A 16,417-nucleotide genomic window follows, 5' to 3' on the forward strand; every position below is an offset into this window, starting at 1 on the left:
GCCGTGGGCAGGGACATCTTTCGCTAGGTCAGGTTGCTGAAAGCCCCATCCAGCCTGGCCCTGAACACCCCTGGGAGGCTTTGCCTCCCCAGCTGATGGTGATGTTGTAAGTGACGCCCTGGGCAGGGATGGGAGCACCATCAGGGTTGGGGATGCCGTTTCAGTCTGAGTGACACCCACTCCCCTAACGCCCTTTCCTCTTTGTTTCTCTGCAGATGTCGCTCCTATGAGGATTGCTGTGGTTCAAGATGCTGTGTAAGAGCTCTCTCTATCCAGCGACTATGGTATTTTTGGTAGGTCAGGACATTTGGGAATTTTATGTTTGTCCTGTTCTTGTCTTGTTTGTAGGACTTAAATGAGGGTATTGCCAGCCCTAGTATTTTAAAGTAAAGCAGATACAAGTACGCAGTGATGTACGTGTGTACGTACAAATGCAAGGACTTCCTTTTTTTTTCTTGTAAGATTCCCCTGATGTAGTAAGAAAACACTGAAAAAGGAGGTCACTTGTGTCACATTGACCTTTCCTGCCTCTGTGTCCTGCTGGCCTTCTGCAGCAGTCCCACTTTTATACAAAATTGCTGGATTCCTTATGCCTGTCCCAGCTATGACCAAGCAGCAGAGTTTGTGCAATTTTGTTGGGCACCGAGTTTTAAAAGAGGATTGTATAAGAAGGATTGTGCATTTAGGCATGGTTTAAGATATTCTTGCCAGCTGAATTGAGGTTTCAATTAAAAAGGAAGAGAAGTACATTTGTGACTCTGAGGATTTCACTGGAGATGACAGCAAGGGAAAAGAAGGCAGAAAGATTTGAGCTTGTGAAACCAGCAGCTCAGTAATCTGGATAAAGCTTAAACTAATCACTGTTATATGTGTAATGAAAAAATAAGGTAAATTCATTTTGGAGAGGAATTTAAGAAAGCACCTGAATAAAACCTTCCCATTACAGTAGAGAGAAAGCAAAAGCTCTCCTAGAAAACCTGATTTCAGGCGTTTTCATGTAGAATTGGAAGACTGCTTAAAAAAAAAAAAAAAGCCTTCAAAATTGAAACAAATAAACACTGAAAAACAGAAGCCTGATATATGCTATAATACAGAGATTTCCCAAAGCTGACTGTGGGATTTTGGTGTACAATCCTTACTGATATAACTGAAGAGCTCTGCATCTCAATCCCTGGGGTGACGTCGTAAATCTCTGTTTTTCTGTTCAGAACAAATCCTTGGCAGGAACACTGCCAAAAGGGAGAATGTATTAATATTGGCTCAGGGAAACAGGACCTCCTTCTGCTCTCGTTTCCACTGCAGAAACAAGAACAGAATTTGACCGTTTCCATGCAATACCTCTCGCTGCTGTGCAGTGTCACGCTCCTCCTCTTGGGCACCTGGCGGTGCTCCTGGGGAGGTGAGCGTGGTGTGTAGGCTTACCTCTGGCCAACTACCATCCTTTCCAAAAGAGCACTGTTGTCATCATTCTCCAGTAAAAGGCCCTGAAATGAAGTGGCCGTTAGAGGCAGGAGAATCGTTTGGGTTTACGGGAGCTTGCACCAGCCACCAGCATGTCTGGTATCAAGGAAATATGGCGAAAGCCACTGTCTGAAGAAGAAAAATTATCTGACCTGCCCTTGTTGCATGTGCCTGTTTCCACAGCACCAAGGGAATGGCGAGGACAGCTTAGTCAGTTTGGAAAAGGAACTGGGAGAAGAACTGAAGCAGAATAATGTCCTTTTCCTCAGGAATGTGTATCCTGTCTAGGAAGCACAAAGCAAAGCTTGTCATCTTCAGTGCTGAGTGCTTCAGTCTTCTGGCTTGAGCTTAAATGCCAGCTACCGTATTTCCCACAGGAGACAGAATTACAGTCTTGAGTAATTTAAGAACATCTAAGAATCTTCTTTTAAGGGCAGCTGCAGAATAGTTTTCCTCTCTGTCCCCCACAAACCTCCTGGCTGGCCTCGATGCTGTAAGTACAAGGCTTGTGTCCAAGATACGCAGTTTGACCTGGAATTTCAGTTCAGCATGCCAGTGCAACGGTCAGGTATGAACCTGAACTTTCCAAAAGTCCGAGGGCGTTTTAGTTCCAAATTTGCATTTTTTGTGGCAGAAAACATCGGACAATAGTGTTAATCGCTGAAGTCATCTGTAATAGACCCAAAGTGCCCCACGAGTGCTATCTCAGATGACATAGACCTGCTCTCAAGAGACAACCTATTTAAGAAACCCTGGTAAAAGTTGTAGGGTGATGATTGCTAGATGATACTCCTGTTTCTCTCGACAAACGCTCTGGGTTTGAGAGCTGCCTGGATGTGGGTGGGTTTTGACTTCCCTCTTCTCTTTGCCTAGGTTCCTTTTGATGATGGGAGTTCTGTTCTGTTGTGGAGCTGGTTTCTTTATCCGAAGGCGGATGTACCCTCCTCCACTAGTAGAAGAACCTACTTTTAATGTGTCTTACACCAGACAACCAGTCAACACTGCATCAGGTCAGAAACTGCTCGTTAAACAAGTCGCACTGATTTCTTACATTTGCCAAGGCATTTAAAAAGGGGTGGGTTTGGGGGTTTTGTTTGGCTCGTTTTTAGAAACTGGGATGTGGATGAGGGATTGCACTGCACTAAACCATGCGGCCACCTCCCGCGAGGAGTGAGGTCTCCTGCCTTTCAAACAGTGTAATTCAGCTGCTGTGTACAGAAGTGTTTTTGAAACCCAGCATGACAGGGCTTTGAGCTCCCTTCTGTTGCGGCATCTAACACCTTTACAGCTGTGTGCCCGTGCATGGGAGAAGGCTAGGAGGCTCTCACTTTGCAGTGTAGACAAAACCGTAGGCATCCAAAATGGACAGTGATGTGAAGGCAGAGTTTTAAATATAGAGTTTTAATGATAACGATGGGCAGAGGTGAAGGAAAGCCTAGCATTTTTCTTCCAAGATGGGCCTATCTTGTAAGTCTGGCCTTTTTGATTTTCCCTCCCTCTGCTGTGCTAGTTTTTCTGCAGCAAAGCAGTCCTCCCCTTGTCAGTCTGATTGCTGGCTCTCTGATCACTGATAGCTGTGAGCATCAGGAGGATCTACCTGGTGATGTCTGCCCCGGCAGGACTGCTCTCTAAGTTTGTTATTCCTTCCCCTCTGGCTGTTAGACAGTCCCAGTTGGGAGAGCTCTACAAAATAAGACTCACTTGTAAGCAGAAGATGCTTGTGCCATATGGGAGCATTTTGACCCCAGCCTATCTCTAGCTGGAAAACCTTTTACAGCGCTGAGATTTTATCTGAGTGCGGGCTGCGGTGCTTGCTTTCTCCCTGCCTCAGCAAGGCCAAACGGAGACATTTTTAACCACTGTCCAGATTGCATAAGCCAGTGCTAATTTGTGCCACTGGAAGTACACAGTCATGCGCAGGCAGCTTGGTATGCTGACACTTTTCTTCCCGGGCTGTCATCTTGTTGCACGTTGTATTAGAGAGCTGAAGCCAGAGGATAATTATCTTTTCTGATAACTTTTTGGGGAATTGGCAGTTTGTTTTTTATTTCATACTGGCTTGAAAGTGGAAATACTACTCAGTATTTTATAATGGGAAGGAGGATCGCTCTGAAATTTTGGTGCCTCAGAACACTCTATCAAAAATTGTCTTCTGAACCATTACATCTCTGTGCAATACTGTGGCTGCACCAAGACAGCCTCCTTAGAAAAGCATCCTAAACCCCTTCTAGCTCACTGTGCTCACTATGAGCATTGCACAGAGACGTAACATTTGGGCTCTCCCCGCTGTCCTGCTGGCTATTGCACACCCCCGTGCCTTGTGCAGGCTTTGGAAATAACCTTTCTGGCGTCCTAAAGCATGTAGTCATAGGACGTGCTTCTCTCTCTCACAGGTCTAAATGGATAAAATGATGTTACGGACACAAACTGACATTTTATTCACCCTCTTTTTGTTTAAACCTTAAGAGGTTTTTTTAGGGCTTCCATTCTGCATCTGGTTTTGTGCTTGACTGAATAAGCATTTCCACAGAGAGTATTTATTTTTCAACAGCGGAGGGCTGGGGGCGAGCCAAACTAAACTAATATTTTTAAGCCTGAAAAATAACCTCAAGATGATGCGAACAGGGAGCGTCTTTGGCTAGATTGGCAAACACCAGATTTAATTTTTGAGCACGGTTTTCCTTTTTCGTGACACTTCATGGAACACAAGTTGTGGGTAAATATAAAACAGGCACAAGCCCTTTGATGACCTGCTTATGCTACCTGCTTCCAGGCCGTTACTGCTGTTACTGAAGAGCTTTGGTCTCTGAGCTAACCTCACCATTTTTATTTTTTTTTTCTGCTCTTGTGGGAACATGCAACAACAAAAGCAATGGGAATTAGTAGTCAACCAAGTTCTTATTTCCCACTAGCTCCTTTTCTAGATCTGGTAGCAGTAACCAGCTCACTGTTGAGGTGGAGCCCTTGACACGTGGCTCCTTGCCCATCTCCCTCCTTCCCTGAAGAGACAATGGCAGCATCATCTGCCACCCCAGCAGCAGCCTGAAGTGGGAGTGCTTTTTCTGTGGGTCTGACTGGGAAAATGGATTGAACACCTCACCTGCAAGCAGCAGTTTGCAGACCTGGTGGTATCTTTCACTTCATCCCTGGCATGCATAGCCCCAAAATGGTAGTTCAGGTGCTAGAAAAGCTGGGGTCCCTTTGTAGATGCTTTACAAGTACTTACTGAGCTGATCCCCCCAAAGAAGCTGGTATTCGGGTGTTGTTTTCTGCTGGGTTTTATGAACTGAAAAAATATCGCAAAAGATTGGTGTCCACGCTTGCCCCCTCCCCCCAATTCAATAATTATACCTGCAACTTTTGATGAAAACCGTAATTTTCCTAAAGAATGAGATGCAGTGAGCTGCCTCCAACCTCTCACGTTTCCCTGTGCGGGTGGAAACAGCAGAAATGCAGAGCTGGGCAGAATTTAACTTTAAAACAAAATTGCTTAAGAAAAAGGCTACAGAAAGAGTATTAGCCCAGACTTCGGAGAGGTGGGACTTGGCTCCTGTTCTCAGCCTGGCTGTCCCACAGCTGTGTGCTGATGCTGTACATGGAAGCAGAACGGGGGCTTCTGGTTGCTGGATCGGAGGAGGAGAGACTGTAGAGCAGCCCTCTTGGTTCAGACAGGAAAAATTACTGTGATGGGGTGTTGAAACTTATTGTGTTAAGAAGGAAATAGCTGCATTCCTGATCTGCTTCCCATCCTTTTTGCTCCAAGTGCCCAAACAAAGCTCCCTAGGCAGACACCCCAGGCTCTGGGACAGTTTGCATCCCTGTGCCTTGTGGCTCAACCATCTGATTCAATATTGTAAGGACGTGGTTTGGGGTTTGGTATGTAGCTCCTTCCTGAACACTTGAAGTCCTAAAGGACACTTAAGGCTTCAAAAAGCCTGTATTCCTTCTGTGGCAATAGAGTCCCAGTGTCCCTAAGTCACGGAAGGGAGTGACTGAGGGGAAAATCCCTTAGAGGCTGTGTCATTACAGGAAAAACAGACTCACACCAAAAGAAAACCTGTTGCTCAGCCAAGATTATATTTTTTTCCCAGTCCAGCTTTATTTAAATAGGAAAAGAGAGGAAAACTAATTTACATCTTGAGATAGAGGCAGTCTGTGACTTAAATTGCTGGAATTGCATTAAATAGTCTTCCACCACCCTCTGTGCTATCTGAGGAGGGTTGCACGCCACCTTTGTTATTCCTCATGGCAGCAGTCTCTGCTAGTCCTCATGTGTCACGGCCAAGGAATTTTGTGTTTGATTGTACGTTTCCTTTCCTTGTCCCTGCAGGCTCCAACATCGTTTCCTAATTTTAATCTGTGTGAAGCGATCCTGCCCCATTGCATTAGCTAGCCATAATGGGCTTCAGCTTGGGGTTTTGGTTCGTACGTGTTTACTCCTTAGCTCTGTCATGCCTAGAAGGGAAATTATCTGTTTGAGATGTGCTCTGGCTTACAGGCAGATCCAGCACCCACAAAATAATCTGTGAAGCCCTTTGGTGAGACTTGACACCCAAGTCGGGGCTGCAGTGGGAGCCCTGTTGTCCACCTGGGACCCCACAGCTCTCCTCTCCGCCAGCATGGTGGCTTTTCTGTCCGGGGGTCTGGTGTCCTGTGTTTCACTAAATGATTGTCATTGCACGGGAATTTGAAACTTTTTGGTGAAATCCCAAGAAGTGAATGTAAGTCCCGCAAGCCTGGGATTTCTCTGGAGTGGGAGAAAGGTGACGCCTTGTCTTTGCTCTGATGAACACTTTGAGAAAACTTGTCTCAGGGTGCAAAGCACAGGCTGGGAGAGCACAAGCTTATGTCGCTGCCGTTGTTGATGCCTTTTCTCTCCTCTCCTTCCTTTCAGGGTCACAACAACCCGGAGTGCCGTATTACACAGATCCAGGTGGACCTGTGATGAATCCCATGGCTATGGCTTTCCACGTCCAGCCCAATTCCCCGCAAGGAAACCCGGTTTACCCACCCCCACCTTCCTACTGCAACACGCCACCTCCCCCTTACGAGCAGGTGGTGAAATCCTCCACGTGAGGACTCTTTGGCTCTCTGACCTGACTGTGTGAGAAGAAGGTGCCATTGCAAAATGACCGAGATGGAGGGCATCTGCCCTTTTGAACACTTGCTAGTTCTCCAAGTCCTCTCTCCCTCCCTTCCCTGCACCTTTCCTCATTAAAGTTACTTGCAAAGGGGTGATTTTTAAATATTATTTTTTTTAGTAGAAGTGGATTTTTTCTTTGTCCTCAAAATGAGAGAAGTTGTCTTTGTAATGCTTTTAATGGAAACCTATATTTAAAACCTGTATGTCTTCCTCTTTATTTATTGTTCATTTCCATCATGGGTTTAATTGCATTGTGGCAGGCTACTGATAGCAGTTCTTCCTGCAGCCCCAGCGCGATGTGCGCTCTCCTAAGACCCTGTAGCACAATCGCCCTCATCTAAGGGGAATGACAGAGAAAGAGGGTAGAAGTAGAAGAGGCAGCGCGATGCTTTTACCAGAAATGGTGACCACCATCTTCTTTTTAAGATTTTCTTGTACAGCTTGGTTCTGATGCAGAACAGAAAGACGCTGTGATAGAAGTTGCTGTGACTGGAGCACCAGTGCTGGTCGAGTCGTGGCAGGGGCCTTGCCAAGCGCCCTAGATAGAGGGGAGTCATTGCTTTAAACGATGCCTCCAAAAAGTGAAGGACCAGGACTGGAGTGTTTCTTGGCCAGCACCCGGACTGTGCCGGTGTGGGCGGCACCCTGGCCCCCCTTGTTTGGCCAGCAGCGAGACTGTCTGACACAGCCGATGACCTGAAGGTTGGTAGTGAGAGGGAAGTGATACAACCTCAGACCTTGTGCCTCGGGACAGAACAGTTAGAAACACAGAAATACGTAGGTAAGTTTTCTTCCCTAAACTGAAAAATAATTACAGTAAGAGGGAATGGGAACACACTTCAAGGTTTGCTCCCTTAGATGCTGGCGGGAGTTGTGTCCCTGAGAAATAGGTTTCATCGTGGTCTTACTGCTGCCACAAAGGGTACTGAGTAGAGCTGTCATCTCCAGGTGACAGATATGTAAAAACTTCTCTCCTGTCTAGGTCAGGCAAATAAATAACTTTGTGGGACTGGTGCATAAGAGCAGTTCCTTGACCTGATGCGCAGATGGTTTGGCTTTTGTTAACCCTTAGTTCTTTGTGCGTTTTGCTGTGAGTGGCCCCAGGCTTCCCAATTCACCGTCTCACGCTCGTGGGCGACTGAGCAACCACAAGTCAACACCTTCAAAGAAACACAGAGCCCCTTCACCTGCAGGGGCTCTCTCACCCATCTATGTCTAGCAAAAACGTGAAGCTACTCTGAGACGTGACTGATGGGACCTTCTCCCTTTGTGCATGCTCAGAGCCGTGTCAGTAATGAGTGACAAAAAGAAGATGCCATCACCTTCTGCTGCTGAAGGACCTGCAGAGCCCTGCATAGCTGAGGGTTAGGAGTCCGGCATGGTTCTTTGGGTACCGGGCGAGCGCTTACTCGCTGCCAGTACACCGATGGCTCCTGTGTTGCTCCAGCCAGGGCACAGAGCTCACTGAGGTAGTCGGAAGACTTTTTTTTTTTCCAATTGCACAAGCAAGTGGCTTGTGAGGACTTGCTCCTAGGCAGCAAGCTGTATTTGCAGAACTGGCAGAAAAGAGTATCCCTTTTGTTACGAACGTGCGTCTCTGACAGAAAAACCGTGAAGCGTCACTGTTTCTAAACACTGTTTCTGACTGGTGGAGTCACCTGGAGCAGAGCTGGCTTTTGGGAGGCTCATTCCTGCAGACCTGACCTGGGTGGAATTGTAACTGAGGCTTCCCCTGACTGCGGATCATAACAAGGGACAAAGTGAAGTATTTCTGTGTGTGCAGTGCAGGCTGGCAGGCACTTGACAAAAAAGTACACTTCATGTATGATGACTAGGTCCATCTGCACACCACAACTGTATATATTTTCTAAATTAGTGTGCACTTGAGGTTTAAAGCTGCATATGTCACTGAATATGGGTGTGTATACATGACAGGTTTTTAAAAGCAAATCCAACCTTTCTTTTTCTGTCAATAGAAATTACAACAGACCTCATGTTAGTAGATAGATGTTAAGTCCTTTTATATTATGAAATGTATCTATGACAGTTGGCATTTTCCTGGACATATTGAATAGAAACCTTTTATAGTGAATTCTTATGCTGTACATTGAAGTTCAACTTCTGGTAAAGTTTTCCTGAAGTCTGGCTGGTTTATTTGCTAGTGTTCGTGGCTGACACCACCTCCTACAGCACATGCGCTCCTCTGCTAGCAAACCTGCTTGGTCTGCTCTGAAAACACAGCACCTGTGTGGGCATTCATATGAATTACTTGCAAACTGTTTACGTGCCTTTCCTCTCATTGCCACGCTTTTGCAAACTGTTAGGTTTTCTTTTTTTCTCCTCCCCCGTTTTCCCCCTCTTAGCTTAAAAAAAAAAAAAGGAAGTGGAGAGGAAGAAGGGAAAAACCCTGTAACTTTTGGTAGGGCAATATCAACAGTGTGAGGTTGATTGGGAATGTACATTGCACACTTTGCAAAGTTGGTTTGGAGGGTGAGTGGAACGGAAGTAGATCTTTCTATAGTCTCGGGGGCTTCTATTGCACATAAAACTTGTGCCGGCACTTCTTTTGAAATGCATTTTATTAAAGTAAGACTGGATGCTGCTGTATCTCTAGCCCTCTTTGTTGCCTTTTCCTGAATTGTATGTTTAAAATTCTTTATATTACCGGTAAAGAACTCTTGTGTGCAGAGGAGGAAAGGCAGGGCTAATGCCACCGAGAGGTTTGTACTCAACAGCACTTTGAGCCAGCTATGAAACGGGCCGCAGGCACACCGCTGGAAAGGGCAGAGCTACTTCTCAACAGTAGGCAGAGAGGACAGGCCAGGCGTGCAGTCCCACAGGTGAAGGAAAACAGCATCTTCTAACAGGATTTTACTTGGCAGCAGTGGTGCCCCAGGAGCTACCAGCAGCTAATGTGAGCTTCCCTGCGGTGCGCTGATGCTTTATCTGCTGGGATGCCCGCGTCTGAATCTCTGGGTGCTGCTACTGCCCTCTCTAACCCAACGGAGATTTTGGTTCTCTAACCTCACTGACAAGGCAAGGTGGTGGTTGGACTGCAAAATGTCAGTGCTGGTGGCTGGGAGCCCTAGGGATGTGTGGGGCGCTGCCCTGCCCCTTCCCCGGAGCACCGGGCCAGGGTGCGGGGCTAATCCCCCCCCGCCTTTGCGATCTTGCCATCTACATCAGGAAGTCGATTTAATGTGTTGTAGGAATCAGTCCCCTGGTTCTTGCAGAGGCATTTGATACAGGAGGTTTAAATGGCTTGACCAGGGTTTGGGCAGAATGGAAGTGCTTAAGTTGAGCCACAGAGCCTGGGGTGGGTGGGAGCCCGGAACATAAACGTTACCCCCTGGAGGTCCTTTCTTCAGCTGTGTTGTCCTCAAAATGTGTCTGACGTACCTGTGAGGAGGCAGTGATCGGGAGGAACATGCCTAGGTGGGTAAGGAAACCTTTGAGGTCTCTGCTGCTGTGACCCTGGCAGAAACGGGGAGGAGGAGAGGGTCAGGCGCCTTCTGCCATGATGAAATCTCCAGCAGTGCTTTGAGAGAAAAGGCTTTTGGTGTACCTTGCCCCCAGCTCTGGTGGGGCCAGGCCTTTGTACATCCAAGGCTTCTGCAACAGGCTGCGCGGTGGGATGGGGAGGGAACCTGCCCTTTTTGTGGCTGGGCAGTTGGGTTTCAGCTGGAGGTTTTGCCGTTGGTCCAGTCTCAATGAAGGAGAGCAAATGCTGTGGCTGGCTGTGTTCTGCTGGGGATCGTGCAGGGAGGGAGTCGGCAGGGGTCTTCATAGGCTTGGAAGGATCCTCGTGTGCAGCTTGTGCCTCTAGGTATGCTGTCATCAGCTTGGTCTCTCTGTTAAAGGTGGTACTCCTGAGACTCCGTGGCTTGCAATGGGGAGCTGGCCATCTCCTCACGCAGTAAACCTTCCCACCATCGCGTGTTTGCGGGGCTGCGGACCTGGTCGTGTTTCTGAGCAGGTGCCAGCTGCTAGTTCTTCCTCTACCATCGCTGATGAGACTGAAAAGCCCTGTTTGCTTCCCTTCCCATCAGCTGTAGGTAGCCACGCGTGACCAACGCATCATCCACCTGCCTCCCGATGAGCTCTTGGGCGAGCGCTGCCCCACCTTATCCCACCAGCCGTGTGGCTCCCAGGCCAGAGGGGTGCAGGGCTCTGCTCTCCGCGTGGAGGGAATAGTTTATTTCTTGAGTGTTTTTCAGGTCATTACTTGAACCAGTCTGCCTACCGATCCTGGAACACCTTGAGATTTGTTTTGGATTATGTCAACTCGATTGGCTGCCTGATGACTGCTAAGGGTAAATGCTTGTGACAGGCTTATCCTGACTCCTCCACACCCTAGTCATGCACCTCTTTGGTGGAACAGACCTTAAATCGTGGTTTAGGGGGCAAGCTGAGGGTGAGGCGGGCAGTGTCTGCCTGCCCCTGTGTCTGTCGTGTGGGAACCACCCTGCCACCGCCTGCAGCCACGAAACCCCGGCAGCAGGGGACAGATGCAGGTGGTACCATGCAGCTGGTCATGCGCTGCCTGTCAAGTGTATTGCAGACTGGGTGATGTGTAAATGCTCAGCTCGATGGGATTTGGCATAAAATCAATTCCAATCCCTGCATGGCTGCCCTCGACTCCTGCAGCCCCGTCCTGCATGGTGGCCATGGAGGGCTGGCAGGGCAGTTGGTGTAGAAAGCGCTGGCAGGCCTGGGGTAGGTGCTGCTCGCGGGAGACTTTTGGCCGGGAGGGTGGGATGTGGGTGACAGGTGGGTGGGTGTGACCCAGCACCAGCAGAGGCACAGAAGCGATCCCATGTCCATCAGTAAAGGCGTGAAGTGGCACAGCTTGAAAACTTGCTGCTCGGCATCCTGCGTGACGCTCCGTGCCCGGGGGCAGCTCCAGGGGGTTGGGCAGACATCAGTTATCAGCCAGGGTTTGTTGGGGGGTTGCAGTGGGTTAAGTGGGGAGGAGAGGAAGAATATGCTTGCAGAACCATCTTCAAACTAGCTACTGTCAGGAGTAAGCAGGGGTACAGAGCGACTCAGTGACTGTGGGGCTGGCCTTGCAGCTGCTCCATGTCCTGCTTTGGGACAGGAGACTTTGGGAATTGCTTTCCTTCAGCTTTTGGTTCCCATCCCCTCCCTTGTACGCTCCATACGTCTCCTTTCAGCCCTGCAGCAGGAGGATGCTCCCATCTCGTTCAAGGTGATTCCCCCTCAGAAGAAAAGCAGCGATGGGAATGGCTTGCTTTGCCCTTCAGCAGGGCTGTAAGGCCTCCGAGCAGCCAGGCTAAGGCTCACCCTTCAGCCACTGGTGACACTGCTCGAACTTCCTCAGGCTCCCACCGAAGGCAAGGGCTGGCTCTTGCCAGGGCATCTCGCATGCTCAGGAGGTGCTTGATTTTCCCACGAAATTTTCTCCCCATGAAAGTGCTGTTCTCCAGCGTGCTTGCTGCCTTACATACTGCTGAGGGAAGGCTCCGTATTAATGGATGAATTCAGTTCATCGCGGTCTGAGGGTTCCTAAGGTTTTGCTGCTGCTTCAGCCTTGCAGCAGATCCGCAGCCCTGGCACACGCTGTCGGGCAGAACCAGCCCTGCCAAGGGGTAGACGAGCGAGCCCTGCACGGCCGCACTGCCAGGCTGAAGCCAGTGCAGTAGTACTGTCTCATTCATGGATGTTTTGTTCTTGATTCTCCCCTCCGTCTCCTCCTCACCGGTGTGACCGGGTTGCCCCATGGCTCATAGGAGAGGGGCAAACGTCACCTGCAGCATCCTGCAGCACCTTCTGTGCCTCTCGGCAATTAGCAGGCTGACTCATCAGTTGTACTGTAAATAGGACCCAGCTTGTCCTGGAGAGTCCTGCCATTTCTGTTCGGGGCTGCCAGGCAGCTGTGCCCATGTTTCATCACTTTGGGAAAAGATAATTTAATGACAAGGTTGGGGTTTTTTTGTTTGGTGGGTAGGTTTTGTGGTTGTGTTTTGGTTTTTTTGTTTTCTTTAGGGTGCTGTGACAGCTTACGCTGCTGTGAAAACAAACAGCTGGGACTACATTTTCTAAGCCCTTCAGACTATGCGAAGAAGCAAAGGAGGTATTGCTCATTCTTCCCTAATTCAAACAAACCAACCACCCCCAAAGCCCTCAGATGGGTTAGTTTTAAAGGCATCTACCCAAGAAGCCACTTTTTGGCATACAAGAAGATAAAACACCTTGTCTGATAGTGGAACCTTACTTTTCCCCCCATCCCCCTCCATTTTTCTAATGCATCACTACTAATTCAGGAGGCGACTGAACTGGGCCAGGAGCTGTGTGGGCCCTGGGGCCGTGGCAGCCCTCCTCTCTCATGCCCTGTTGCTGGGGAGCTGAGCTGCCTTCTAGGATTTTATTCCAGGATTTTACAGTTGCTTGTACTCTTTTGACAGGGAAACTACTCCACAGACACAAGAGGCTCCGGCATAGCGGTTTCTACGATAAGGATGCTATTAGAAGGGGAGAGGTACAACCAGCAGCCACCGCCCCAAGCTGCCACGTGCTACAAGGTGAAGGGGACAGCAGAGAAAACAGAGGGAACAGGGAAAAGTTAAGCAGCCCTCCGACCCCAGCCCTGTACAGGAAGGTAGCTCGCTAGCTGCACTTGCGTGTTATTTTTGCTTTACGTAGTGAGAGAAGGCACAGGGTAGGTGTATGTATCTCTGCCCACGTCTCTGGCTCTGTACTTTTCTGCTGCTGCTTAACCTGAGCTTATCGAATAGCTGCAGCTGGAGTTCCAGCAGCCCATTTGCAGGCATCAAGGAGAAGTGACGGCTAAAGATATGTCACTACTGCTCCCTGCATACAAATCACAGTTGCTGTGCTGGGCAGAGACTGGGTTCCTGCACCTGTGAATTGACGTGAAAACAAACGGGAGGAAAGCGAACAGTTTTCACCAGGAAAAGGACTGCTGCATCAAAATACGCTGCCGGGACAGGGCTGAGGCAGCAGGCTGCTGCCTAGCTGTTACCTGACACGCAGCACACATGCTTCCTCCCACCTCTCTAACCTGCCCTATTTTGACTGTGCTAGAATAGCCCTAACAATTTTATCTATACAGCTGAATTGCACAGATTATTTTCAGTTCCCTACCTACAGACCAGAAATAATGCTATTAATTCAAAAAAGCAGCAGTTGCTCTCAATGGCAAAGAGGGCTGCGAGTCGCACGTGGGGTTTTACGAAACAGAAATACTGCCCCTTGCTTGCAGCATACTTGCAGTTTCCTTCCGTTAAAGCCCAGCTACAGAAAAACATGAAGACTTCTCAGAGCTGGAAACCAGCTTTCAGTCACCTGGAGACAGGCATGTCTTCTTAAAAACCAGCTAGTCACGAGTCAGGCTTTAGCAGCGAACTGTTCAGCAGGACCTATGTGACGGAAAGGAAAGCAACGCTTTGCACTAAGCGATGTACAGCAAAAATCACCCAGGAGAAGCAGCAGTAGAGAGACCTGCAATGCTTGTAAAAGAAGGTGGTTAAAAAAAAGAGATTTTCCCACTCTCCAGCATGTTTTATCCTGCAGGACTGTGAGATCAGAGGCCGTTCAGCAGTCAGACGAGTGGGACCATCATCGCAGTGCTGGAGGGAAGGAAGGAGTACTACAGGGGGTGGGGGTGGAGAGAAGAACCACACAAATTACCACCACATAGCTTGATCTTTACTAATAAAGCCAAAGAACAAAACAATCAGCATTTTTTTCCTCTTTTTCTGCCCAAAGAGCATCTCCATTTTTAACACTACTGCTTTTTGCAACAGATGGACTATTACACACAGACAAAGCAAACTAGGGACTATTAAGACATCTTCCACATTCTTAGTTTGATGTGATTTCTGAAAACAATGCCTTGGTGAAATGCATTTTTTCACCTTCGCACACTATCCTTTCTTAATGGGCCACCTAGATATCACAGCGCTGTGGTGAACAGGAAAGAGGAGCCACAGGGAAAGTCATGTCAGAAAGACAAGGCAGACACACAGTCAGACGCTTCACAACTCAATACATTCAGTTTCCAGTCTTGCTCCATTCCAAGAGGATTTTGCAGGGAAGCCGGTGCCAGGCCCCACCGCAGCAGAAGGCTGGCTTGGTACAGAGAGCTGGTAGCTGACTTGCTCATTATTGACTGGTGCACTCAAGCATCTTGGAGATCTGCTCAGTATTAAGCTGTTGTAAATGTGTATATACCTCTATATTTTTTAAACCAACAGGATTTAATTCCTCCTGGGCTCCAGCCAGCCAAATATTACCTCCCACAGGTGCCGTTCCAAGCTCAGCCACCAAGAAGGCGTATCTGTGTACAATGACTGAATGCCAAAGCCCTGCCTGTTGACCCCCCGGTTAAGCAGTCGGTATGACACGTGTGGGATTTGCCAGGAAGGCCAGTGGCTTCTGTTCTGTGTTTGCAGGTGGTTCCTGCAAACCTGGCAAGCCCCTTCCCTGTTAACCCACCCCACACGCCCTGCAGTCTCAGGTGAAGGAACAAAGGGGTGGGGGGCGATACGGAACAGGATCAGAGCTGCCCTCTCCCTCCTTTGTTAGAAATTTCTGTGAGACTTCAAACCGGGCAAGTCTCCTCCCTGTCTACGGGCGGGATCAGCGATCCACAGGCTGAAGAAAGAAACCCAGAGTTAGACCTCAGCACGCTGGCCACGGAGGAACATGGCCCTGGAGATGGCCTCTACTGGTACATGCCCTGCACTGCCTCCCACAACCAGCTCTCCCCATTCCTCACCGATCCCTCCGCGTTCTGCTGCACCCCAGCTGCTTGCCAGGCAGCAGCCCTCCCCCCCCCGGCTTTTCAGCATTTCCCCTCATCTCCAGCTGTACAGCTGCAGCCAGGTTTGGTGCCCCCACCTCATCTCCCCTTTGCCAGAGGAGTGAAAAACCCTCCCCCACTGCTCCCGTGTTTGAGTCCTAAGTGACGAACCAGCAGAGGAGCTACACTGTGACGTTACGCTGTCCCTGCACTGGCACTGCTGCTGTCGTCCAGCAGAACTGAATTTGCAGATTATTAATATCCCAATGGATTTGGCAGCCAACGCTATAAAGCTCAAGGCAGGCAGCCGCTACCGTTCAGAGACCTGCTCGGGAGCAACGGTGCATCTCCAAGCCTGACCGAAGCGCTGGCGCTCAGCACATGGCCCACAGGTCACGTATCGCGATGCGCACCTTGAAGGTCAAACTCTGTCACCTGTCACACTCTGCCCGACAGAAGAGACCAATTAAAATAACAACCTGGAATGACAGAGCACAGGGAGACCTGCAGGAAAGATGACAACAGAGCTTGAGCGAGTGGAGTATGCTACGCTTACCTTTCTCAAGCAGTAAGTGTACTTACTATTTGGAATGCCTAAGCCACCGTCAGTGTACTCGGAGTGTGTCCCACTTCTCCCCAACTCAGGAGCACCTGGAGGCAGGTCTAGTATTTCACAAGCCTACCACACCACAAGGGGAAGCAAAGCACTAGCAGCACAGTTAAAACTAAGGGCAAAGGGCTTTTTCTGTTGGTTTGGGTGTGGGTTTTTTTTTTTTTTTCATTTTAAGATGAAATAAACTTCAATTACAGCCTCTAGCAATGGTTTCATATTGCTTATTAATTTTCCGCAGCCTCCATAAGCAGCTGGTATTTGTCACTTCTGTCATACTATACGGGCTAAATGCAGCGGGGCTGGAAGAGGGAGGGAAGGGCCCAGAACAAATCACCACCTCGGTTCGGAAGCAACAGTCACCCCGAGATACCAGCAGAAGAAACTGCCCTGACACCCTCCCTTACTCATTTGTATA

At 48.9% G+C, this 16,417-nt stretch overlaps 1 protein-coding gene across 1 annotated transcript in view; it reads left to right on the top strand.

Moving 5' to 3' along the window:
- VOPP1 (VOPP1 WW domain binding protein) overlaps positions 1-6,807 on the top strand; it is a 66,026-nt gene extending 59,219 nt beyond the window's left edge. The window contains exons 3-5 of the mRNA XM_055707430.1: positions 216-293; positions 2,335-2,471; positions 6,356-6,807. Of these exons, the coding sequence (XP_055563405.1) occupies positions 216-293; positions 2,335-2,471; positions 6,356-6,537 (397 nt within the window). The 3' untranslated portion in view covers positions 6,538-6,807. The remainder of the gene's footprint in view (positions 1-215; positions 294-2,334; positions 2,472-6,355) is intronic.
- The last annotated feature ends 9,610 nt before the right edge of the window (positions 6,808-16,417 follow it).

Source organism: Falco cherrug, chromosome 4 (assembly GCF_023634085.1).
Source record: "Falco cherrug isolate bFalChe1 chromosome 4, bFalChe1.pri, whole genome shotgun sequence".
Classification (NCBI taxonomy): domain Eukaryota; kingdom Metazoa; phylum Chordata; class Aves; order Falconiformes; family Falconidae; genus Falco; species Falco cherrug.